At 41.8% G+C, this 22968-nt stretch overlaps 1 protein-coding gene across 2 annotated transcripts in view; it reads left to right on the forward strand.

The window, feature by feature from the left end:
- The window catches only part of IL18RAP (interleukin 18 receptor accessory protein), a 30369-nt gene extending 11160 nt beyond the window's left edge, over positions 1–19209 (forward strand). For both annotated transcript variants that reach the window (XM_087426302.1, XM_004435869.3), the window contains 7 exons: positions 5982–6132; positions 10057–10122; positions 11626–11749; positions 13181–13332; positions 14696–14833; positions 17483–17656; positions 18435–19209. In XM_087426302.1, coding sequence (XP_087282428.1) covers positions 5982–6132; positions 10057–10122; positions 11626–11749; positions 13181–13332; positions 14696–14833; positions 17483–17656; positions 18435–18850 — 1221 coding nt within the window. In that variant the 3' untranslated portion in view covers positions 18851–19209. The remainder of the gene's footprint in view (positions 1–5981; positions 6133–10056; positions 10123–11625; positions 11750–13180; positions 13333–14695; positions 14834–17482; positions 17657–18434) is intronic.
- Positions 19210–22968: the final 3759 nt, after the last annotated feature.

Genomic DNA, 22968 nt, shown 5'->3' on the forward strand with positions numbered 1-22968 from the left:
AAAATATGCTGGCATTAAAAAAATTTTAATTTAAGAAACATATTAATTTCATAACCTCTCAAATGAGGTTAGTAACAACAGTTGATGGTTCTGCTCGTTATTTTCAGTTCTCTCTTAGGAACAAAACTTCCCTTGGCTCAAAAGTATTTGTAATCTGTGGTGACAGATGTCTTGCTATGTCAAAGTAGGCTGTTCCTAGGCCAGAAAAGCAGGCTTGTCCCAGTTGTTTCAGATGAAAACGCATCTGAATTTGCAATGATTGCATCACTGAAACGAAAGCTATTTTCGCTTTCACGTAAGCACAAGCCATGTAGTAGTTGCCAACTTTCTGCATATATGGCTCTTGTAAACTAAACCCTAGAGCTATATGGCACTCACAAAAGGAAGCTTTATTTCACTTCTCTGTGGCCTTGACTGCAAATGTCAGGAGTGCTTCATGTTTAATAGGCATCTGTGTCAAAAGTAGGCAACAGTGGCTGTTAAAATGGTACCATCCGATGCAGATTTGGACAGCTCAAGGTTCAGATTATGTTTCATGAATTGCATGTGTGTATGCACACGTGTGCACATGTGCATACACACACACACGCACACATATATACCTGCACTCAGTAACCTGGAAAGTCACAGACCTTATGGAAGCCATGTATCACTAAAAGTGATGACACTCGGCAGGAAATAATGCCCAGGGCTCTTTCCTTCATGTTAAACCCCAGGTGAGTCACACCTAAGGCATCTCAGAACAGATGACACTGACATGACTGAGAGGATGAGAACACGGTGTCGCTGAATTCACATGAAACTGCTGACCAGGGGGCACCTGACAGACGTATAGAATATCCAACTGAAACAAATCCAGGGGCTGGAGTCTCTGGGGCCTTCCAAAATATTTTAATGGGCACATCAAGAAATTTAGGCTTGGAGATTCTTAATTGAAATACTTAATGACCGAGAAGTCAGAATTAAAGTGAATTATCTGTTATTTATTTGAAGAATAAATTTTTTCTCTCTATTTTCCTAATTTCTGAAAATAGAATGAAAAAATAGGCTTGGCATAAACAGACTTCAGCTTAAATAAATGATAATTACATTTAATGAAAGGGTATTTCATGTTCCCTAGCTAAGTGAATCTTTGACCTAGGCAAAATTATAACAAAGGCCACGGGAGAGGCTCTTCTGCAATGGCCTAGGACACTGAGATATGGGTGTCTGTGACGCTGCTGTGACCCGTCAGTAGGACTTGTGCCCTGAATAACTTTTCCATTGGTGGTTTAAGGTAATCTCGCTTATATGCCGCATTCACTTGCCACAATACTGACGTGGCTGCTGCGTCGTCTCTGAGCCCTGTGTTCCATGGAATTTTCGCACATAGACAGACCTTCCACTTCTCCTTCTCATTTCCTTTTGGCCTAATTCTCGCAGTAACTGGCACCTTATGGCATTCTGTGAGCCTCATGACATGTGATCTGGGGAGTATGGTGAGACTGGCTACACCAGAGATCAATATGATGCCAAGGAGGGAAGAAGCAAAGATCATTTAGATTTGGTTTTGAAATCTGTTTCCAAGGTCGAGACATTGGCCTGCTTGGTTGTTTTCACTGTGACATTTCAGAACTCTCAAAATCCTAGACAACTTCCTAACATCTGTTCAATGCTAGAACCCGCATGCCGTGTAACCGATACTGAAAAGAGAGAAACTATTTCCTTCCTTGTTCGGAACAATGTTGTAAGTGCAGTCGATGATTGTATTAGCTTTGGGACAGCTCCCTTCCCTGCTTGGTTCACTCTGATTTGGCAGGTAGGTCTTTTTTACAAGAACTGCCATCTGGCCTGATTCTCTTTCGTGCTAATAGAGTAGAATTTGTAGCCAATATTCATGATTTTACATTTATTCTTATTGAATTCTAATTTGTTGGTTTTAGCTTATCATTCTATGTATGTCAAGAGGCTGAATTCTGATTCATATTAGCCTTCACTCCCAGATTTGTGAGATTTGTAGACGAGATGTGAGCATGATAGGTCTTCACTCAAGACCTTAGTAAAAATACTGAACAGCCAGGCACTGAGGACAGAGTTCACAGCTGTTGACTCTAGATTGATCCTTCTAGTTACATATGGTCCATTAATCCACAACTTTGGGGTACTGCTGCTCAGTTAACTAAAAAAGGCACCCATATGTTGAATCATTCAGCCCACATGTATCCATTTTGTTTGACAAGGAGATCATCAAAGCATTTTCCAGATGAGTCACTATAGTGAAGATACGGTGTGTCTACTGTATTCCTCTGAGTCTCTGGTCTAATCCTTCTATCATGGAATGAAATGAGAAGATTGGCATGATTGTTGTTAGTGAATGCAGGCTGGCCAATATTAATCACCTTTTTGTTTTAAGGGTTCATAAGCCATCTGTTTAATAATTCATTCAAGACTTTGGCTAAGGATTGATATCAGATTCATCAGTCCATAATTTCCATAATGTACCCTTTTCCCATTAAAAGATAAATATTAGTACAAAATTTAGATATAAGTAAATGTTGTCAGTTGATGATTGGGGCAAGAGAGTGTGCAGCTGCACTCAGCAAGAAAGCGCAACATGAAGGCTACATTCTGTGAATGGTGAGTGGCTCAGCACGGTGGGAGCAGAGAGGTCTTGAGTGGTGTAGTTGGGTTAGAGCTGGAAAAAAGACTGTGGGTGGTTACGTGGTATGGTTATGGAGTCCTTGTTGGTGTGGTTGAACTTTACAAGTGTGAGTACTGATCTGGGGAACTAGCAGTGGGGACAGAGAGAAGATAGAGGATGCTAGTGAGATTTTCAAGGAGTAAAATAAAAGATTAAATACTTTAACTGGGGGTGTGTGCAAGAGATGACTATCATATTTTGGGTCTTTTATGGCTTAAAATATATTCACAGCATTTACCAAGTTGGAAAAAGTAGAAACTAATTCAATTAGGGGCGAGACAAGGTGAATATGTGTATACACATACAGATCCAGACACAATGAGTTGTCAAGACAGACACGAAAACCTCAAGTACATCAGGGAGGATAGGGCTCGAGACGCAGATGCTGGAAGTCCTCCCAGACCAGGTGGTGGAAGCCCAGGGAGGAGCTCCACTGTGTTGCCCAGTTCCAGGGAGCATGGTTCCTAAGAATAACACATTGTGTGTTGTGCTCCCTGGAGTGGCTGTACTGACTAGTAGTACAAGAGCTTGACAATTATAGAGGATAATATTATAATACCCGCTCCTGGTATTCTTATGAATGTGTTTTCTTCGTTTTTCTCCATGCTTCACGCACACCTTTAAAAGTCATTGTTAGTGTCCTCAGATTTTTTTGGGGATGCCTCAGTTCTCTCTAGGACTTATTGACACTATTCATACAGGCCCACACTGAGATGTTCCTCCTTCCATATTTTGTTCATGACTGTTTCACATCTGAGCAAAACAAAGAATTCCCTGTGCAGCCCCATTAGCATCTCTCTTTCCTTCTAGGATCATTTGTGAATTTATTTTAGAATGGATTTCCCATCGTTCTTGACACAAATTGCTTCTCCTTTATCTCTTTTCTTTGATGTTTCCTTTCAGTTCCATCTTAATCATACATACTAAGCCATACTTATCTTTTTGCTATATTTTCTTGTGAAAAAAAATCTGGTCCACTTTGTTATGGCTCAGCTGAGGTCTTGGTTACAACTCTGCTTCCTCTCCCATTACTTTCTCATGTGATTTACCACACACCTCCACTCCAATTTCTGTTCTTTGCCTATTACTGTGTTTTCTAGAGTTTTATCTCTGAATTTTACTCCATGTTCTGAACCTTCCTTTCAAAGCGTTCTTGATCCTTGGGATCAGCTGGTAGATATTTAACCTTGTCTTTCCCACCTCTTGGCCTTATTTTACTTCCTACCTGCAGCTGCTCCTCTCTGACCAGTTCTGACCCTCCTCTTACGCTGTTTGCCAACCTACTGGAAATTTCTTCTTGGGCTACAGGAACCACACCAGAGACTTGGAGTGGGGAATCCCTGCTGCTATGACTCAACAGGCAAAGTGGAAGGGAAATTCCTCAATCAGAACACGAAACTCAGAGTCAGAAAAATTTAGATTGAGTCTCAGCCCTCTCACTTACTAACTCTGTGATATAGAGCAAAACACAAACTCCAGAACCTCCATTTTCTCATCTATAAAATGGAAGGTATAGAATCTGTGCAAATCAAGTCAGAGACTACAAGGTAATATGTGAGAAAGAACTTTGTAATCTTTATAGACAATAGGTTCTTATTATTTTGTTATTTTTGTTGTTTATCTCTTTTCTTTTGACTGGAGTGGTGAGAGAGATGCTCCTGGTACTCTCAGTTGGAAGTTGGAAGGCCATGTGCTACATGGAGGTTAGGGGCCACAGGATTACTGGTACAGTGATACTGGATCATTCAACAAATATTTATGGAGCTGTATATATGTCCTAGTCCCTAGTGATACTAAGTTGATTATGATAGCTCTTGCTTAAATTTACAGGATCTTCCACACTCAGTTGCCAGTCATTTTCCCAAAAATGTCTGATCGCGTGACTACTATGCTTCAAAACCTTTCTTTCAATTATACATGCATTTATTCACACATCGTTTACAAAGATCTTACTATTGCTGGCCTGCTTGCTATACACTGGAGACCAAAGATGAAACACAGCTTTTTCACCTTGGCCTCATTCTCCACACCGATACTGTGCTTCAGATGTTTCTAAAATGGCATTTACCTTCAATTGACTGATTTCTACATGTTCTTCAAGGCTCTGATTACTGAAGGGAGCACGCCTGCTTCGCCTGAACTGAGTCAGAGCAACCTGAGTGCAGCGTACTCTGGCTCACCGCCAGACTAGAGAGCGAGAGTCTAATCTAAACCGCCAGATTAGACCGAGAGCTCGCTGAGAAAGCATCTATGTTTATTCCTCCCAGTGTGTCCAGGACCAGCTCTGCATTCTGGGACAAAGGCTGCTCTCAACAACTACAGAGAAAGAGATACCTAAACACATAATTACTATGAAAGGCTACGTGCAATGATGGAGGTCTGTGCTCACTGCTCTGGGAGCAGGAAGTGACTGATTTGGCTCAGGAGCGCCTGACAACTCATGTCCATGAGAGATACCACTTGGGCTGGAGTTGAAGATTGAGCAGCAGTGTACCCAGCGGGGAAAGTGGGAGATGTGCAGATGCGTGGACTGAGAAAGAGCATGGTTATCTAGGCAATGGCAAGTGGTTAGAGGGGCAGTGGCAGGAAATGAGTCCAGGAAGGGATGGCAAGGTCAAACTGTGAAGAACTTTAGATTTGATCCTCAAGGCAAGATACTGTCACCGGTAGATTCTAAGAAAGGGAGAGAAACATTCATAACTGTATTTTAGTTCTCACTTGGCTTTGGGTCTACTATGAGTTAAAGAATTGTTTCTCAATCACCAGTCATTCTTTGTCATATTTATGCACACCTGATTAGTTATTCACTTAATATTTTTAATTTAAGATTTATTTTTAGTAGAGTTAAGTTTATTTAAAGAGGAAACTTTGTTAGCCCCATACACAAAAAAATTTATATCAATTTCCAGAAACATTAGTATAAATATATATGTTTTTAAAAATTCATTTAGGAATCAGCTTCTTAGAACACTATGAGTTTTCCAGAATTGGAGCCTGAGCCGCGCTTTGGGAAATACTGAGTTAAATAGCTCTTGGTGGGCTGACTGGATTTGATGCCCTGATCTCCACACATAATGTAATTGTAGTCGAAAATGCATCTCACTTCAAGTAGAATCTTACAAATACAGTTTTTGAAAAAAATCTCTTCATAGCTTAGGGATATCATTGCAATGTCCTTATCTCAGACTGACTTTCTCCTTCCCTGGTTCAAACACGTGAAGTTTTTCTCTAGGTGCGATTAACATTAATAACAATTCTCTGGTTAAAGAAAGTTATTTAATTTTCTTGTCTCTTGGATTAGAATGGAAAACTACTCTCTGAGAAAAGGAGCAACCCAATCCTAGTGGATGAAATTTACGACTATCACCAGGGCACGTACGTCTGTGATTACACTCAGTCGGATAACGCAAGTTCCTGGACGGTCAGAGCTGTTGTTCAAGTGAAAACCATCGGTAAGCAAGATCCTGGTTTCAAGATTTGAGCTTTGAACACCAATTACCTAATTAAGGTTATCTTCCTTTGACTTAGTAATATTTTCCTTTTTGGAAAAAAAAGATAGTCATACACTATAGTCATGTAAAGCCTTGAATGTTGGCAAGCATCAATTTTCCCATTAACCTACATTCCATCCTCCAAGGCAGACCTGGTTCTGCATCACAGTCAAGTTCACATGTTGGGTTTTCCATGCATTGATCTCTGGTTTGTTTTTGTAATAAATTAAAAAACAATATCAAATATTTCACGCACAGAAATAAGTGACACTCATGTGTCTATCACTAGCTTTAATTCTGTTAACGTTTTTACACATGCTGAAAATCTTGCTTTTTCCTTAAAGAATCAAAACATCACAGATATAACTTGAGGCCTATGCCCTCATGCCTTCCCACTCTCCAGCTTTCCAGATGTAGTCCAATCTTGTAGATTACATCCTCTCCATTTATGTTTTTATGCTCTTTCTACATATGCATGTATCCGTTAATAAAAAAGAATATTGTTTTATGTTATAAAATATGTTTTGTGTTATAAACAAGTGGTATTATTCTAAGGTATCTTTGTGCCAATTTACACTCCCATCATCAATGAACAGATTTCCATTATTCCCAAATAACATTTGGTGTTATCAGACTTTTTGATTGGTGTCAAGTGGGGTCTCTTTTTTTATACCAATTTACATTTTCCTGACAACTAATGAGGCTGAATATCTTGTCATACATTTATTGGTCCATTGGGCGTATTCTTCTGTGACTTGTATTTTTGGCCCAGTCTTTCCTTTGGGTCATTCTTACTAGATTTACAAGTGTCAGCATGAATAAACTATCTGATATAATTAATTTAAGCAAGGCCTATGTCAAAACGTAACAGTCAGCCACTCATGCTTTGTATTTAACGGCTACAGAACGGTTGACTTAGCTTTCAGTAAATATATTCATCAATTTTACCTCCTCTTCTTTTATGGCAAGATACAAACCAGATGAAGCTCTGAAACCAAGTCAAACACTCCTGCCTACTTCCTGGCCCTTGCACTCTCCACTACTTCAGATCTCAGCAATTTAAATTTATATTAGATTGTTCGTTGGACTAGAAGTTAGAACTCAAATACCTTACTATTATCACTTGCCCTCTCCAAGTGATGTGGTTGTTCTTTCCCTCACGCATGATAATTCAGCCCATCAAATTTTCAGTGGCAGAATCTGCTTTTCCCTCCCAAGGGAGGCTCTGTAACATCTGTTGCATCTGTTTCAACCAAGCCTTCTCTGTCATCATTCCTGTCTTCCTCATTTACTCATTCATTCTTTCATTTATTCATTTTTACACAAATATCTGTTGAACATCTACTATGTGGCAGGCACTGGGCTTGGTGCTAAGGATGTAAGAATGAGTACCTGGACACTTTCTCTGGTCTCTCAGATCTTACCATTTTGTGGGGCAGACAGACAGGAAACAGGCTATCACGGTACAATGTGATGAGTGGAGAGAAAGGGAAGCAGTAAGGCATATGGGAGACCCACCGAAACCAAACCTGGGTACACCGAGTCCAAGTGAGAACTGAGGGGTGAGGACAAACTAGCCCAAGGAAGGTGGGAAAGATGCTGTTCCAGACAGATGGAGCAGCATAGTTAATGTCCGGGAGGTGAGAGAAAGCCTGGTACAGTCTAGGAAGAAAGTGAAGGTCAGCTGAGGGTGAGTGTCTGGACGCAGGACTGAAATAACACTGTTCTAGTAAATTTGAACTTCATTCAAGGAACAATGGGGAGCCATTGAGGGTTCTAAGCAGGAGAATGTCATGAGTATATTTGTATTTGAGATAGATCACTCTGCCTACTGTGTAGAAAATGGGTTTGGGGGATCCAGAATGGAGGTGGAGAGAAGAATTGGGAGGCTGCTACGGTTCATCAGGCAGTTGCTGGTGGTGGCCTGAACTAGGAGTGGCAGGGGGAATGCAGAGAAGTGGATGGACTCAAGAAATATTTAGAAGATACATCTGAAAGGATTTGGGAATTGAGAGTGAGGAAGAGGGAAAAGGAGAAGTCCAGGATGACAGCCAGGTTTTAAGTTGGGCAACTAGGTAGACTGTCTGTAATATACCGATAGGGATAAGATAGCATAGCAGAGCATACATAAGAGCTGATATAGCACACAGGTGGGGCAGCAGCAGGTTCATGCCCTTAAAAGATGTCTCTGGTTGTTCTTTGAATAGGCTTAGCAGAAGTGATGAGAAATGACTTTGTTTGTGCACCAACAGAACATGATGATGGATTTTATGTGGAAGATAAAAGAAAAAGGGAAATCAAAGATGTTTTAGTTTTCTGGCCTGGATAAGTTGATAAATGGTGGCACCATTAAATGAGACAGAAAAGGCTGAAAAAGAAGAGGGTCAGAGGAAGAAATTAAGCATTAGGTTTGAAGGACTCTTAGTCACCCAAGTCACGATGACTAGTGGGTATCTGGATAAATCAGTCTGGAGATGTTAGGGCTGGAGATGTGGATGTGAGGGTGGTCAACATGATGTCTACAGCAAAGGGACTGAATGAGATCACCTAGGGATTGAGTGTAGAGAGAAGAGGGCCTGGAACTGAGGCCTGGAAAATTCCAACACTCGGAGAGGTGGGGAAAAGGGGGATCCCCAAAGGAGATGGAACAAGGGTATGAGAACAGAGGAGAACTGTCCCTAGGCACAGTGACTAAAGTGTCCCAGAAGGAGGGAGGGATGCACTGCATTAAATAGTGAGGCCTGAGAACTTGTCATCGGATTTGGGAAGATGGAGGTCGTTATTGACATCAGCAAGTGGGTATCAGTGGAAGGGTGGCGAGGAAAACAGTAGAGGAAGTGAAATTGATGACATAGGAGAGCCATCATTTCAAGGGCCAAGATCTTTCATAAGAAGGAGGCCTAGAGAGTGAACTGTACCACCCAGAGAGTAGGTAGAATGAAAGACCACTAGGAGAGAACTAGGAAGAGAACTGATATTCACAAAAGGCACAGAGGAAGAAGAGCCCACAGGCACACAGAAAAGTGAGTAGAGAGGTGGAAGGTGAGCAGGAGAAACATGGAGCCACAAGAGGAGAGAGTTCCAAAGAGGATGTAGCCAGGAGTGCCCAATGCTGTCGAGAGGTAAAACAGGAGAATGAGTGAGGCAGGGATGTGAGGTGGAGAGTTCTTTTTCTTTTTTAAGATGGAGAGACCGAGCATCAATAAGTGCTGATGGGAAGAAGCCCAGAGAGAGAGAGAGCAAGTCAAAGTCAAAAAATGGTGTAATTGAGGGAAGGAGGTCCCTGAGAAGGAAGAGAGGACGATGTCCAGAGCAGAGACGATGAATTTTCCTTTATTAGAGATAGGACATCTTCAGCAGAAAGTTTGACAGTGGAAGCATATTTGAAAGTTTGTGGCAGGAAGTTGAGGGATAAATAATTAATGAAGAGATGGATTCACCTTTATTTTGAAATGAACCATGAATTTAAGGATGGAAGGGTGGACTCTGATCTGGTTGACTTGTGCCTTTTCTCAGGTAGGTTCTCCTTCCTGTTGGAGTACTCAGCCAGATGGCACCAAAAAGCATCTTGTAGGAGAAGAAAGGGATGGGGGCTCAAGTCTGCAATGGGCAAGCAGAGCTGCTGTGGAAGAAAATGCACCAGGGCAGATATGGAATTAGCAAGGACTAACGTTTTGCTAGCACCTGCAACCTGGTGTCACAGTCATTTTTTGGAGGCAAGCTTTTCACATGGAAACTTGAGTTTCTAGCCTTATGAATTTGGATAAAATTTGAAGAGGGAGCTCCAAAGCATTTAGATTGAAGTGCGATCATGCACTCAAATCTTCAGCAATCAGGCCTTCAGATTTCCCAATGCAAATAATAATTTTTATTTTCATCTTTTAGTGAAAGACACTAATCTCAAACCAGATATCCTGGATCCCGTCAAGGACACACTGGAAGTAGAACTTGGTAAGGTGGGTTGTATTTTCACCCTTGAATTACATTGTGCTTCTGGGAGCAGGTCTAAGTGTGATATAAGGAAAAGAACGTTGAGATTTCAAGTCAGACAGAACTGGGTGTGAATCTTGACTCAGCCACTGACTAGTTTTGTGAACTTATATGGTTACTTAATCTTTCAAAGTCTCCGTTTTTAAATCTGTAAATAGGCAAAATAAAACCGACCACACAAGGTTGCATTGAGAAATGCAGGACAATGTATGTTAGGTGGTTGGTGCATTGGACACGATCAATAGATTTTAGATTCTTCCTGGCTGCCCCCATGAGCAGGTGGTTACATATATTGGTTGGGTCAATTGGTTAAGCCTATAAATTTAACCAATTTACTAACCTAAGTAGCATTAACCTTTATGAATACGGTGTTTGGTCCAGCCTTTAAAATAGTTATAGGGGAATACTACAATCCCTGCTCAAATAATTTGTATTTCCAAGTAATGTCCCAAAAGAATTTGGGTAGAGGGGAAAAGTGACTTTCCCGTGGTCCCCTTTCATTTTGTCAACTTCGATCACATCTAATCTTCCCACACAGCCAAATAAGAACTTTTCTATTTAAAACCATGTGCTCATTGTTTCAATAAAGTAAGTGTTCTTTTAAATGCTAGTAAGATTTTTATAATTGTAGAAAGAAATGTAAAAAGAGATATTATGGTAAAAGAAGGTGGCCACTAGGTGGCAGTAGCAGTGTATCCTGATTTCAGAAATTGAAACAGCAATATGGGCAACATCACAAGATTGGAAGGAAGAAGAAGGAAAAAAAACATTAACTCAAAAATAGCCAAGTTACATATGCTATCAGTGAATTTTAAAGTATTACTGGGGAAAAGCATTCTTCAGGTGCAAAGATGAGTTTTCAACTGGAGTCCCTCACCATTTCATCATTAAAATGCCGAGTATGAGGCAGAGCATATCTGGATACCCCTGACAGAGAGGCTGGGTAGAAAGAGGGTAGTGTAATAACATGCATGGCCGTCCATAGAGCACTGTTCAAAAAACAGTTGAATATCTAAATAATTTCCTCTTTAAACCACATGCTACAGTAACGTCCCGATTTTTATTTAATATGCAAATATTGGTTAGTAAAATGTTCTTCATTGACACACCCTGTGCTTCAACAGCAGCGGTGGCAGACAGGGCAGATCACTGAAAGTCCTCATTTTCCTGGTGTCTGTCCTCAAACCACATCAGAACCTTTGATGCTCTGACCATGTTAGTCTCCACTTTAAGAATATCGTCACAGGTTTAAGGTCTAAGTATTTCCCACTAGAGACAAACATACCTGGTTTTATTTGTTTCTGAATGAGAGGCAGAGAGACATTTGGTTATTTCTGGCATGCCTGTTTTACCTTCAAACCTGACTGCGTCAGGGGACAGTCATCAGGTAGAGTCTTCCTCCTGCCCAGGACAAAGCCTTCTCACTGGCTTCCTTCCTGTTTTCTGTGGCCCCTTCGTTTTCAGGAAAGCCTCTGACTCTTAACTGCACGGCACGATTTGGCTTCGAAAAGGACTTTAAACCTGTGATAAGATGGTACGTCAAAGATTCTGACCAGGAGTGGGAAGTCCCAACACCTGAGGGGAAAAGGTAAGAAGGAAATTAGCCGACTATATTCTTTGCAACTCACGCTAAATGCTTTCACCTTTAGAAACCTCTAAAATGTGCACACAGAGGTGAGCAAACACACTGAGTGGATGGTGTAGCCACTAGCACCAACTAGTGGTGAAAATAAAAGTACAATTTTAAACATGGTGACCAAATGCAGTTTCTGAAAGGGCCATAGAATGAAATATTTGAGTTGTTTTAAAGCTCAATTTGTAGCAACAGTTTGATGTGGTTGCTTTAAACATCAAGCTAACAGACAGGCATACTGACCCAGGCTGCTTGAACAGTAGCAGCATGTCCAACAAATGGGAAAGGAAGCTGCCCCTACTCTCCCATCCCCCCATCTTCCCCAGTGCCATCCATCCAGTCAGGGTAGTGGCGAGTTCAGGGATCCCAATCTACAGAGTCAGAACAGTCCAGAACTTATCCAGAGGGAACAGCAGAATAATAAGGAGTCGGACCAAAAATACGTGAAGTGAGGAACAGTTGAAGCAACCCCACCTGGGAAAGGAGACCCAGGGTGGACGTCTGTCTTGAAGGACTTGGGAGCTATTATGTTTCATGAGACACTAGACTAAGTTTGTTTCTCTCTGGAACACAGAACCCGGATTAGTGGGCAGAATATTCTGGCAAGATAGTTTGGCTCAATAGAAAGGAAAACTCGAGACATTTCAGGCTATCTGGCTCCTCACGAGACTGGACTCCCGGCCCTGGAAATGCAAAGGGCTTGGATCCAATCTGTCAGTCCTGTCGCTAAAGGATACAGTCCCTCATTTTTCAAGATCTGTTCCAAAGTAATAGTCTATATTAAGAACTTCCTTCTGATTTTCAAAACATTTCAATGAACAAATGTATTATCCTTTTGCAAAGTATCTATCACTACAAAAAATAAAGGACAGATTTTGGTGCAGTAGTAAAATTTCCCAAGAACTTAAAGGAAGTAATTGGGTCCCATATTACACTGATATTGCGTCAAAGTTCAAAGTAGTTGAGTATGGCCAAGAGAGTATACTCTGACTTCACATGCCCTTGGATTTGAATCTCTGTTTTCCACCTGTTGGCATTGTGAACCCCTGCGAACCTTCGTCATGCCATCTGTAATCTATGGACATTAACCTCCACTTTGCAAGGTCCCTGTAATGGTGATATGCTTATTGCAGCCTCTGGCAGATAGGAAGCATTCAGTGAATAAGAGTTGGTATCGTGGGCTCCAAGCAACACAGCCTAAAACATCATTCACATAAACAATATTCTTTAACTTGAAGACAGCTGTAGATGGGCCACTTTATGGGACCACTGTTGTGTGTGTGGTCCGTCGTTGACTGGAGCGTCGTTATGTGGCACATGACTGGACTGCAAATGGGTGTCAATCTACATTACTGAACGGGAGTGGTATTTTCCCTCCTTTTCCAGTGTTAAATCCACCCTAAAGGATGAAGTCATTGAGCGTGTTGTCCTCTTGAAAGAAGTTACTCAGAGTGATCTTCGCAGGAAGTTCATTTGCTTTGCCCAGAACTCCGTCGGGAACACTACCCAGTCCGTCCAACTGAAAGAAAAGAAAGGAGGTAAGCCTGGAAGGTTGCTGCGGAATGCACACAACTGCTTTTATCTGAGAGGAGAGGAATTTTCCTAAAGAATAGTAATGATGATGATAGCAATTAACATTTACTAGATGCCAGACAGCGTTCTAAGCACTTTGCTTGTGTTAACCTATTTAATACCTTGACCAAGGCCACACAACTAGTAAGTTTCCTATCAGTGATCCAGAGCTGGTCCTCTTCGCTAATACTCTGTATTTGGGGGCTGTGTTGGAAAAGCCCATCATTCATTCATTCATTCATTCATTCATTCATGTATTCACTCACTCACTCATTCATTCTACGAATTCCTACAAGGCATGCCCTATGTGGCAGATATTGTGTTAGAACCTAGCTCCATTTCCTATTTTCCTTTCCTGGCTTCTGAATCCAGATGATTTGATGGTCTGGTATTGGAGAGCGGAGGAGAGAAAGAATAATCTTGCTCAGTGTTCAAAGTAATATGTGTATCTCACAGATAGCTTTTTAAAGCTAGAGTGGGAATTCCTGGTAAGGAATAGTTTTTAAATTTCTTTAAGAAGATGCTCAGAGATGAAGTTGATATCATTCATTCATTCAATTAATAGATGATTATAGAACAAGTAGGTTTTGAATGCTTGTGAGGCTCAAAGAAGACAAAATTGTGCCTGGCCCCTAACAGATGCTCCGTAGAAGGGTGCGGAAGGTCCCATGCGTTAGGTACCGTGAAGATGTGAAAGTAAGCCAGAAGTAGCTCCTGGACTCAGGAAGTTTAGACTGTAGTAGGGACAATAATGCATAAAAATAGTTCACAACATACAATGAGAGGAATGCAGATGGGTGGTGTGGAAATTTATGTGGGAAAAAAATAAATAAAAGTGGCGCTGTCAGTTTCCCAGGCCACCTGATTGATGAGGAACCGCTCATTCCCCTAGGTTTTCTCAAGTTCATGGTAAGATAGTTCCCTCAAGATGTGATTTAAGACGTTTCCAGATTCAAGAGAAGTGCTTCCAACAGCAGGGATTTTGATAAAATAAAAGGGCCAGGGCCGGCCCCGTGGCTTAGCGGTTAAGTGCGCGCGCTCTGATGCTGGCGGCCCGGGTTCGGATCCCGGGAGCGCCCCGAGGCACCACTTCTCCGTCCAACGCAAGGCCGAGTCCCACGTACAGCAACTAGAAGGATGTGAACCTATGACGTACAACTATCTACTGGGGCTTTGGGGGGAAAAACTGAATAAATAAAATCTTTAAAAAAAAAAAAAAAAAAAAAAAAAAGGGCCAAAAAGGCGTTGGGTGGGCTCACAGCGCTGGCCTGCAGGAATGTGCCAGGAATGCGGTCTCTGCATCTGCTCATGGCCCCCGTGTTTCCCCAGTGGTGTTCCTGTACATCCTACTCGGTACGGTCATGATGCTGGCAGGTGTGCTGGCGGCAGGCGCTCTCCTCTACACCCACTGGATTGAAATCGTGCTGCTCTACCGAACCTACCAGAGCAAGGATGAGACACTTGGAGGTAAGGGGACCCCAACTTGCCCCTGACTTTTCCTCTCAGAACTTAGAGGGAGGAGCTCGAGAAATGGATGTTTCCTGATGGATCAAGTCATGTCCCACAGGCTTTGAGACCTTTCCCCAGGGCTGGTGGCTTTACACCTGGGAGGACTGGGAGCCAGCGGGAAACAATTTCTTTTCATTCTGGTACCGAGGAGTCTTGCCGACGATGCCATTGTAAGACGGATTGGACCTGAAAATCATGTCTCTGCTAAACACCCTGAAGCAATGTGGCGAATGACTTAACATCCCTGTGCCTTAGTTTCCCCTTCTGTAAAATAGGAGTGTACTGTGACCACCAGCACAATGAATGCTATAGGGCTTATTGGGTCATGACGTGTGAAGCATCTAGAACAGCATCCAGCATGTGGTAAACACTCAGTCCATGCTAGCTATCATTATCTCTTGAGTACTGAGTGTTTGCCAGTAGTGTGTATTGGCTACTTTAATCGTCACCGCAATCGGACAAGCCAGGCAGAGAGATGTGCCGTCACCTGCCCCGAATTGGACTGCCAGGAGGTGATAGAGCTCGAGATTAGGACCCAGGCAGTTAGGCTTAGCGTCCCCGTTAGCTATTACATCGGTTAGCCTCGTCTGTAAAGTGAGGGGCTGGAATGTGGTGCGAACGTCCTGAAAAGTGTGAAGTTCTGTAAAATGCCAAGTACTATTACCATTTATGAAGTCTGTCAATTTTCCCATGGGACAAGATAATAGCATGTATTAATGTTTGCTTCTTTAGAATAGAAAAGCTGCTTGCATGTTTTCTAGTTCTGGAGGTCTCTAAGGTTAGAATGTTTGCAGTTTTCGTGAAGAATTCGATTGCTTGGAAAGAGCAGAATCCCTTCTGCCGGATTCCAGGGTCATTACTCACCTGACTGCGATGCCCCTTCACTTGCCACTGCTTTTCCCACATTAGGAACTCAGGGAGGAGCTGTCAGATCTCCAAGGAAAGGGCGAGTAAAGAAATGCATCCATCACACCTTTCTTTAGACCAATTAGTGAGACTACATATTAGCTATGCTTAAGCCAAGACTGTTTTTGAGATTTATTTTTTTTAAATTAGCTTTTCAGTTTTTTTGAACTGAACAAATTATCTAATCAATGTCTTAATTGTTCCCCTAGATGACTCATACTTCTTTTACTAAAAGGCTATTTATCTTAAGATTCTAAAGCTTGTACAGAAGAGTCAGTCAACTGTGAAACATTTTAGATGCATCCTTTTCATTTTACTTTGCACAGGCAATGTTTTAGTAATCTGATGGGGAGGCAGAACCTGGGTTTCAAGCATGGCGACTCCGTCCTCTGTGGCCAACCTGATGTTTTTCAGCAAAATGACTATTTCCTTTGAAATTAATACTGAATGTCCAAAATTTTAGCCAGACATAGAACGTCAGAATCGCAGAGGACCTAAGAGATGGTCTAAAACTCCCACTCTCTAGTTTTATTACCAAAGAAATTTAATGTTTCCAGATTATAGAAAGATCCTAGTTTGCTGGAGTTTCACAGGGATATGGAAGGAATCGAGGTGCTTGTGGTGTGTTGCACATTTAAACTGCACGGTACTTACTTGCTGGCCACGTCCCATGAGCCGCCTCCTTCCCACCTGGGCAGTGAGGAGCTTCGTGGATCAGCCTCCTGGGCCTTGGTTCTTTGCATCCTCCTCTCTTCGCTCCTGGACCTCCTCCACTCCCTCTTCCTTTTCTATTGCTGGCATTTCCACCCGCTAAGGCTTCTCTTAGGACCACGCTAAGCAAGTGTACTGCCAAATTGCATTAGCAACCAGTGCTATTGTTTACCATTTTGTACAATACGATTTGCCAGGCATTGTGCAAAGTGCTGGAATAGGAGCCAGGTGTGTCCCATTCCAAAGCCCATGAGTTAACTTTTGAGATCTTCTACCTCTTCTAGTTAGTTCTTTAACATGTCCCAGTAATCAAGGTGCTTTGTAATAATTCAGTCAACAGAGGCATATGAGACTTAAAAATATCCTAGAACAAGTTGCAGAAATATAGCTTCCCACCTAGAAGGGAGGGGAATGGGTATTTATCTTACGCCTGCTATGAGCCAGACGCCAGACTCTTCACGTACGTTATCTCATGCAGCCTGGACACAGCCTGCCAGGGAGTTATGACCAGGTCATTTTTACACACGGGCATTCCAACACAGGTCTGTGTGCCGTCGGCTCCGTCAGGGGCGAGGCGCTGGGTCTTGGCAGTGCTGGGCTCACTGGACAGTATGATGCTTCAGTGGAGCAGGCTCCTCTTTGATGTGTAACTAATGAGACAGCAGCAACCCTGCAGATGCGGAGAGCTCCGAGAAACTCCCGAGGACGCGGGATTTAATCATAGCGGGCCCCAGCTGTTCGATCCGACCTCGGTGAAAACGCAGGAGGGCTTCATAAATTAGAATTGGAGTCTGGGCGGACAGTCAATACCACTCAGCAGTATGATTTTGAAATGGACACAGCTGCTGTATTTTATGTTTTAAATCAATTCGGTAAGACTCCCAAAGCTTGATTCTTACCCGCTGCCATATGGTCTGCGCGTAGGTAGGTATACCATGATAGTAAAAACTACGTAAATGGCTTATATTTTCTATTGTTCCTCTTCCTCAGATAACAAGGAATTCGATGCTTTCGTATCCTACGCGAGATGGAGGTCTTTTGAGAGTGAGGCCACTTCATCTCTAAGTGAGGAAAACTTGGCCCTGAATCTCTTCCCTGAAGTTTTGGAAAACAAATATGGATACACCTTGTGTTTGTTTGAAAGAGATGTGGCCCCCGGAGGAGGTAGGTCCTGCATGCTAGGAGAGAATATAGAACAGGAAGATAGTTAAATGCAAGCGCTCTCTAAGTTTTACTGACATTCTTTCCGTTGGGGTCTACATCTTCTAGAAGTTTTCACGGGCTTAGAACATCTTGGGCAACAATCCAGAAAAACATGTGTTGCAGAGACAGGCTCCCTCATCAAAAAAATCCATCTTCAGAACAAAAATAATGGTATCGGGCCCTAGGGAGGTCTTCCAGAGCAAAGGTATCTTTCCTGGCTCCTCAGCAGGAAGTCATCTTTGTCATCCCAAACAGGTGGTCCCCTTGCTTTCTGGGACTTTGCTGGCCACAAATCTCAGCACTGGGTCAAGCAGGCTCCTCAGACCTGGGCCTAGCCCTGGCCACCCATCAGATGTGCAGACCTCGTCCTGTCCTGCTGACCTCCTCTGCCGCAGATACCCCACCAAGGAGCCTGGGACATTCCATGCCCTTCCGTTGTCCCAGCCTACCTTGTTCCTACAAGCTTTGCTCCTGCAGGAATTGACAATTTGAGGAGACAGAATACAAGAGGAGGAATGCAAAATGAGAGTTATAGACACTGGAGTATTTCTTCAACTCTCGATGGAGTTGATATATCAAAAGTGATATAGTAAGCCCTCTTTCCTTTCCTCCTTGCCTGAGATTGTCCATTGCAAGGAACCCTCTGGATAGATCTGGGAGAGACAGGGTTATAGAGACTCAAGGTTTAACAACAACAATAATTTTAACAATTGCAAATAATTAAATTCTTTATTTCTAGTGTATGCAGAAGACGTTGTGAGCGTTGTTCAGAGAAGCAGAAGAGGAATATTTATCTTGAGTCCCAGCTACATCAACGGACCCAGTGTCTTTGAACTACAAGCAGCAGTGAATCTTGCCTTGGATGATCAAACACTGAAACTAATTTTAATTAAGTTCTGTTCCTTCCAGGAGCCAGAGTCTCTACCTCATCTTGTGAAAAAAGCTCTTCGGGTTTTGCCCACAGTCACTTGGAGAGGCTTAAAATCAGTTCCTCCCAATTCCAGGTTCTGGACTCAAATGCGCTACCACATGCCTGTGAAAAACTCTAAAGGATTCATGTGGAACCATTTCAGAATTATCCCAAGAATTTTTTCACTGGAAAAGACTAGTAAAACAGAAACCACTGGGAGGAGCTCCCAGCCTAGGGAAGGGTGAAATGGGCCCTGAACCACCTCCCCTCCAGTCCTTGGCAAGTAGAGATGTTGATGGAAGAACGCACAGCATGGGTTGGGCTGATGTAAAATGGAAAGAGTTCTGCCAGCCCTGAGCAAGTTTGACAGGTACTGGAATGACACTGAAGCTGTGGTTAGAGCCTCTGATTTCCTGGACTGGACAGAGGGAGAGTGAATTCTCCAGATGCTTCACACATTCAGCACATAATGCCTCTAAGATTTTCCTAGTGGTCTAAGCAGAATCAGCAGATACAGCCATGTTTGCTTTGTAACTATGGACCATCCTGTCTACTCTGTATTGTACGTATAAATTTATATACATTTGCAATCAAATAAATATTATTTTATTAGAAATGAGTGATTTAAACCTTGCCTAAAGCTTCTCTGTAAAAACGACAATTCTTACTCCCTGTTCACCCATTAACTCTGGAGCACAGAGTACAAGTAGCAAAGGCAGAGACCAGGGGGACAAGGAGCAGACAGGGCCATGGTTAGTCTCTACTGTGTCCTTGTGGGAAGTGCCCTGTCTGGGCAGATTAACTAGAGGAAAGGGCCCCTTCCATTGGACTGATGCAGCCCTGTGCCAGACACAAGGCTTAGGGAGCAGAGTACGACTCATTTCAGCTCCTCCTTGTCCCCTCGGCTTTTGTGCAGGGCATGAAGTATACGACCTTACCCTGGGCCACTGGAAGTAGGGACCAACTAGGCCAAAATGATGAGGCCAATGAGGAGACAAGGAACGAACTAGCAGTTACTTACAAAGTAGAAGGCAGTGACAAGAGTCAGCAGCCAAAGTAAGAGTCTGGAACACAAGGGTATACACTGGTTGAAATATAGCAAGAATGAAGCTTGAACAGAGCTTTCATTTGAGCCATGTGCGGGTTGAGGCTAGCACTCCTTGTATGTGCTCCCTGACCTACTGTTCTCAGCTGAAGTTCTCCTAAGGAATAGGGTATGCTGGAGTACCAAGTGGTTGTTCCTGATAGACGAGGCTAATGTCATTCTCATAAGTTTGCTTTCCTTATGAGCATTTGATCTGTAGTTAAAATAGTGTTCTAGTCATATATAAATGTCAAACCTTCATGTTCTGTCATCCCTGATGGAAAGGAATGATTCATTTGGGCAATAAAGAAAAGGCAACTTTTGGACTCATTCACATGCAATGTGTTGCATCCAGTGGTATGAATGTGACCCATGTTTGGAGCGGCTAAAAGTCATTGTCATCTGGCCATTGCTTGGAGCCTGTGTGAAATGCTCTGGACCTCTTCTCACAGAGGTGCCCACATCAAAAAAACCACTGTGGCTTTGGCACCAACCAACATCTTTGTTGGAAATTTCAGTGATAAAGTTAAAGATGAGTTAAAGGGTATAAATTATTCCCGGAGGAAGTTTCTTGTGGGAAGGCTCATTGCAGGTTCTCGGCAGGGAATAGTCCACACTATTATTGTCCCATTGTGCCATGGAGATGGCCAGAATCCCAGGTTTTCTTGCCTGCCACTTTCTGAGATCTAAGACTCAGAAACCTCTTTTGGCTGGTTTACCCAGGTTTATTTTATTCTAAAATAAACAGTGCTATAACTGATCTATCCCGAGGTCCAGAGTTTTGTTCTTAGCTTAACAGAAACTCAGACTAAGACTCAGGTTTGTGCATACACACAAAAAGGAACTATCTAGGTCTAACATTTACAGAATACACTCTTTCCAGGTTTGTAGGTACATTGAAGATGACAAACTAGCATTTAGGACAAAGGTTTATTTATATTTCTTATATGTAAATCAATCAAAACAGTGGACGACCAAAACAAATTTTCTATATATGTAGGAGACTAACGGTACTTAAACGATAGACCTTGGTAGAATACAATGAGAAAAGAGCATCATTTTCCCACCACACCTTCTAAATAAGGTGGTTATATGTTCTGCTTCCTGGTTTATACCTGTTGTTCAAGTAAAATTTCTCTCTCTGTAAATGTGTCCTGGTTTGGATGATGGTAGACTAGAGTACTCCTTACTGTCCCTGGATGATATTTCAGGCAGATATCACAGCCTTCTGGGTCTCTTCTGTGTTTTAAATACCTGTAATTTACTATCTATATCATTTCCAGAGCGCAGTTCCAGGTAAGACGGAGTAAGCACACACCACACTATCCCTCCCACTCACTGCAGCTGTAAAACCTGAATAAAATGCGTTGAAAATCACTTTGAGGATTCTGAAAAGTGAATCAAAGCAGGAAGATGGAAGAAGACAAGAATTCAAAGTTCCATGATTTTATTTTCTTCCAATATCCCTTGGCCTAGACTCAGTGCAGTTTGAAACCCAGAAGCGGACATTAGTGATGACAGAAGGAGTTCCGGAAGAAGCCCTCTAGTTCTGCCTTGAAGACTGGAAAAGGAGTTTTCTAACACTCCTGTATTTTTTCCTTTCTATGTTCTTTTACTTTGGCCCCTATGCAATCCTAGAATGGTGACAGAGGCACCAACAAAAGTAGAGGCAACAGGGACACTCAAGAGCCTACATCTCTGCAGACAGGGAATTGTCTACTTTGATACAAGGAGCTGTGGTCCCAAGAGAGTGTGGCAAACCTCTATTGATTTTTTTTTGTCTCGCTGTCCTTTTACTATTTGGCTGTGGAGATGGAAGTAGTTGGGGGAAGAGCACTGCAGAGTGGGTTATATAAAACACCAATACTCTGGCTAGAGAACTGCAAAGAGGAGGATAAGAGGCCGATAGAACCAGAAAGTACGGTGGAGATTGCAGACAGAGAGGCGCTCAGGAAAGCGAACCGTAAAGTTGCTTACAAACTCCTGGGCTGACCCCCAAGCTGCAGATGCATGAATCTGACCTTAAATAGAATACCATAAACTTTGAGAATTGAACTATAGGGTAGATCACTTCCTGATTTCCAGACTGGCCACTGAAAGGTGTCTATACGGAACAAGTCTAAACAGAACTGAAAGACAGCGAAACAGAACTGACACTGAAACCACAAGACTGGTTAAAATTTGGGGCTTGAATCCAACTGGGTCAATTGCCTGCTGAAACAAACATAACATTCGACACAGGGTTTCAACAAGATCCAGAGTTACATGACGTAATATTTAAAATGTTCAGGGTACAATCCGTTGAAAGCAAAAATTTCTATTTTCTGATAGAATCTTCCATGTAGGTAGATGTAATATATAAGTCAATTACAACATAAAGAAGAGAGGGTAGGGGAATTTTATGGTGGTAAGTTATCAACATATCACTTAAAGTGGTAAAATATTGATTCTAAGCAGAAAGTGAAAGCACAAGTATGTTATATTTTAATCCCTTGGGAAACGACTAAAAACACAAATGAAAAATATTTTTAAAACATAATAGATAAATTAAAATGGAATAATAAAAATGTTTAAATAACCCAGAAGAAGAAAGAAAAAGGACAACTGAGAAAATAAACAGAAATAAAATAATAAAATGGTAGACATAAATCCAAACATTTCAATAATTATATTAAGTGTAAAATGTATAAAGATAGTAATTAAAAGACCAAGATTATCAGAACACATTTTAAAAAATGACCCAACTATCTTACCTTTACAATAAACACATTTCAAATATGATGACATAAGTAGGTTAGATATAAATATGTTATGTGAACATTAATTAGAGGAAAGTTGGAGTGCCCATATTAACAACAGCTTAAGTAGATTTCAGAACAAAGAAAATTACCAGGGATAAAGATGATATCACATGATGAAAAAAGGATAAATTTGCCAAGAAATATAACAATCTTAAATGTGTATACACCTAACAGAGCTTCAAAATACATGAACAAAAACTAACAGAACTAAGAGAAGAAATAGACAAATCTACACCTGTAGTTGGAGACTCTAATGTTCTTCTCCCGGGTATTGATAAAACTAGTAAACAGAAATTCAGCAAGGATATACAAGTACTGAACAATACCACCTAATTGATAATTTCTGGATCTACTTGACAATCGTAGCAGAATACCTAACAACAGCAGCATACACGTTCTTTTGATTTGCACATGGAGCATTTTCCAAGATAGACCATATTCTAGGTCATAAAACAAACATTAACAAAAATAAAAGAAC

Source organism: Ceratotherium simum, chromosome 40, assembly GCF_057802395.1.
Source record: "Ceratotherium simum simum isolate JZ-2026a chromosome 40, ASM5780239v1, whole genome shotgun sequence".
NCBI classification, from domain to species: domain Eukaryota; kingdom Metazoa; phylum Chordata; class Mammalia; order Perissodactyla; family Rhinocerotidae; genus Ceratotherium; species Ceratotherium simum.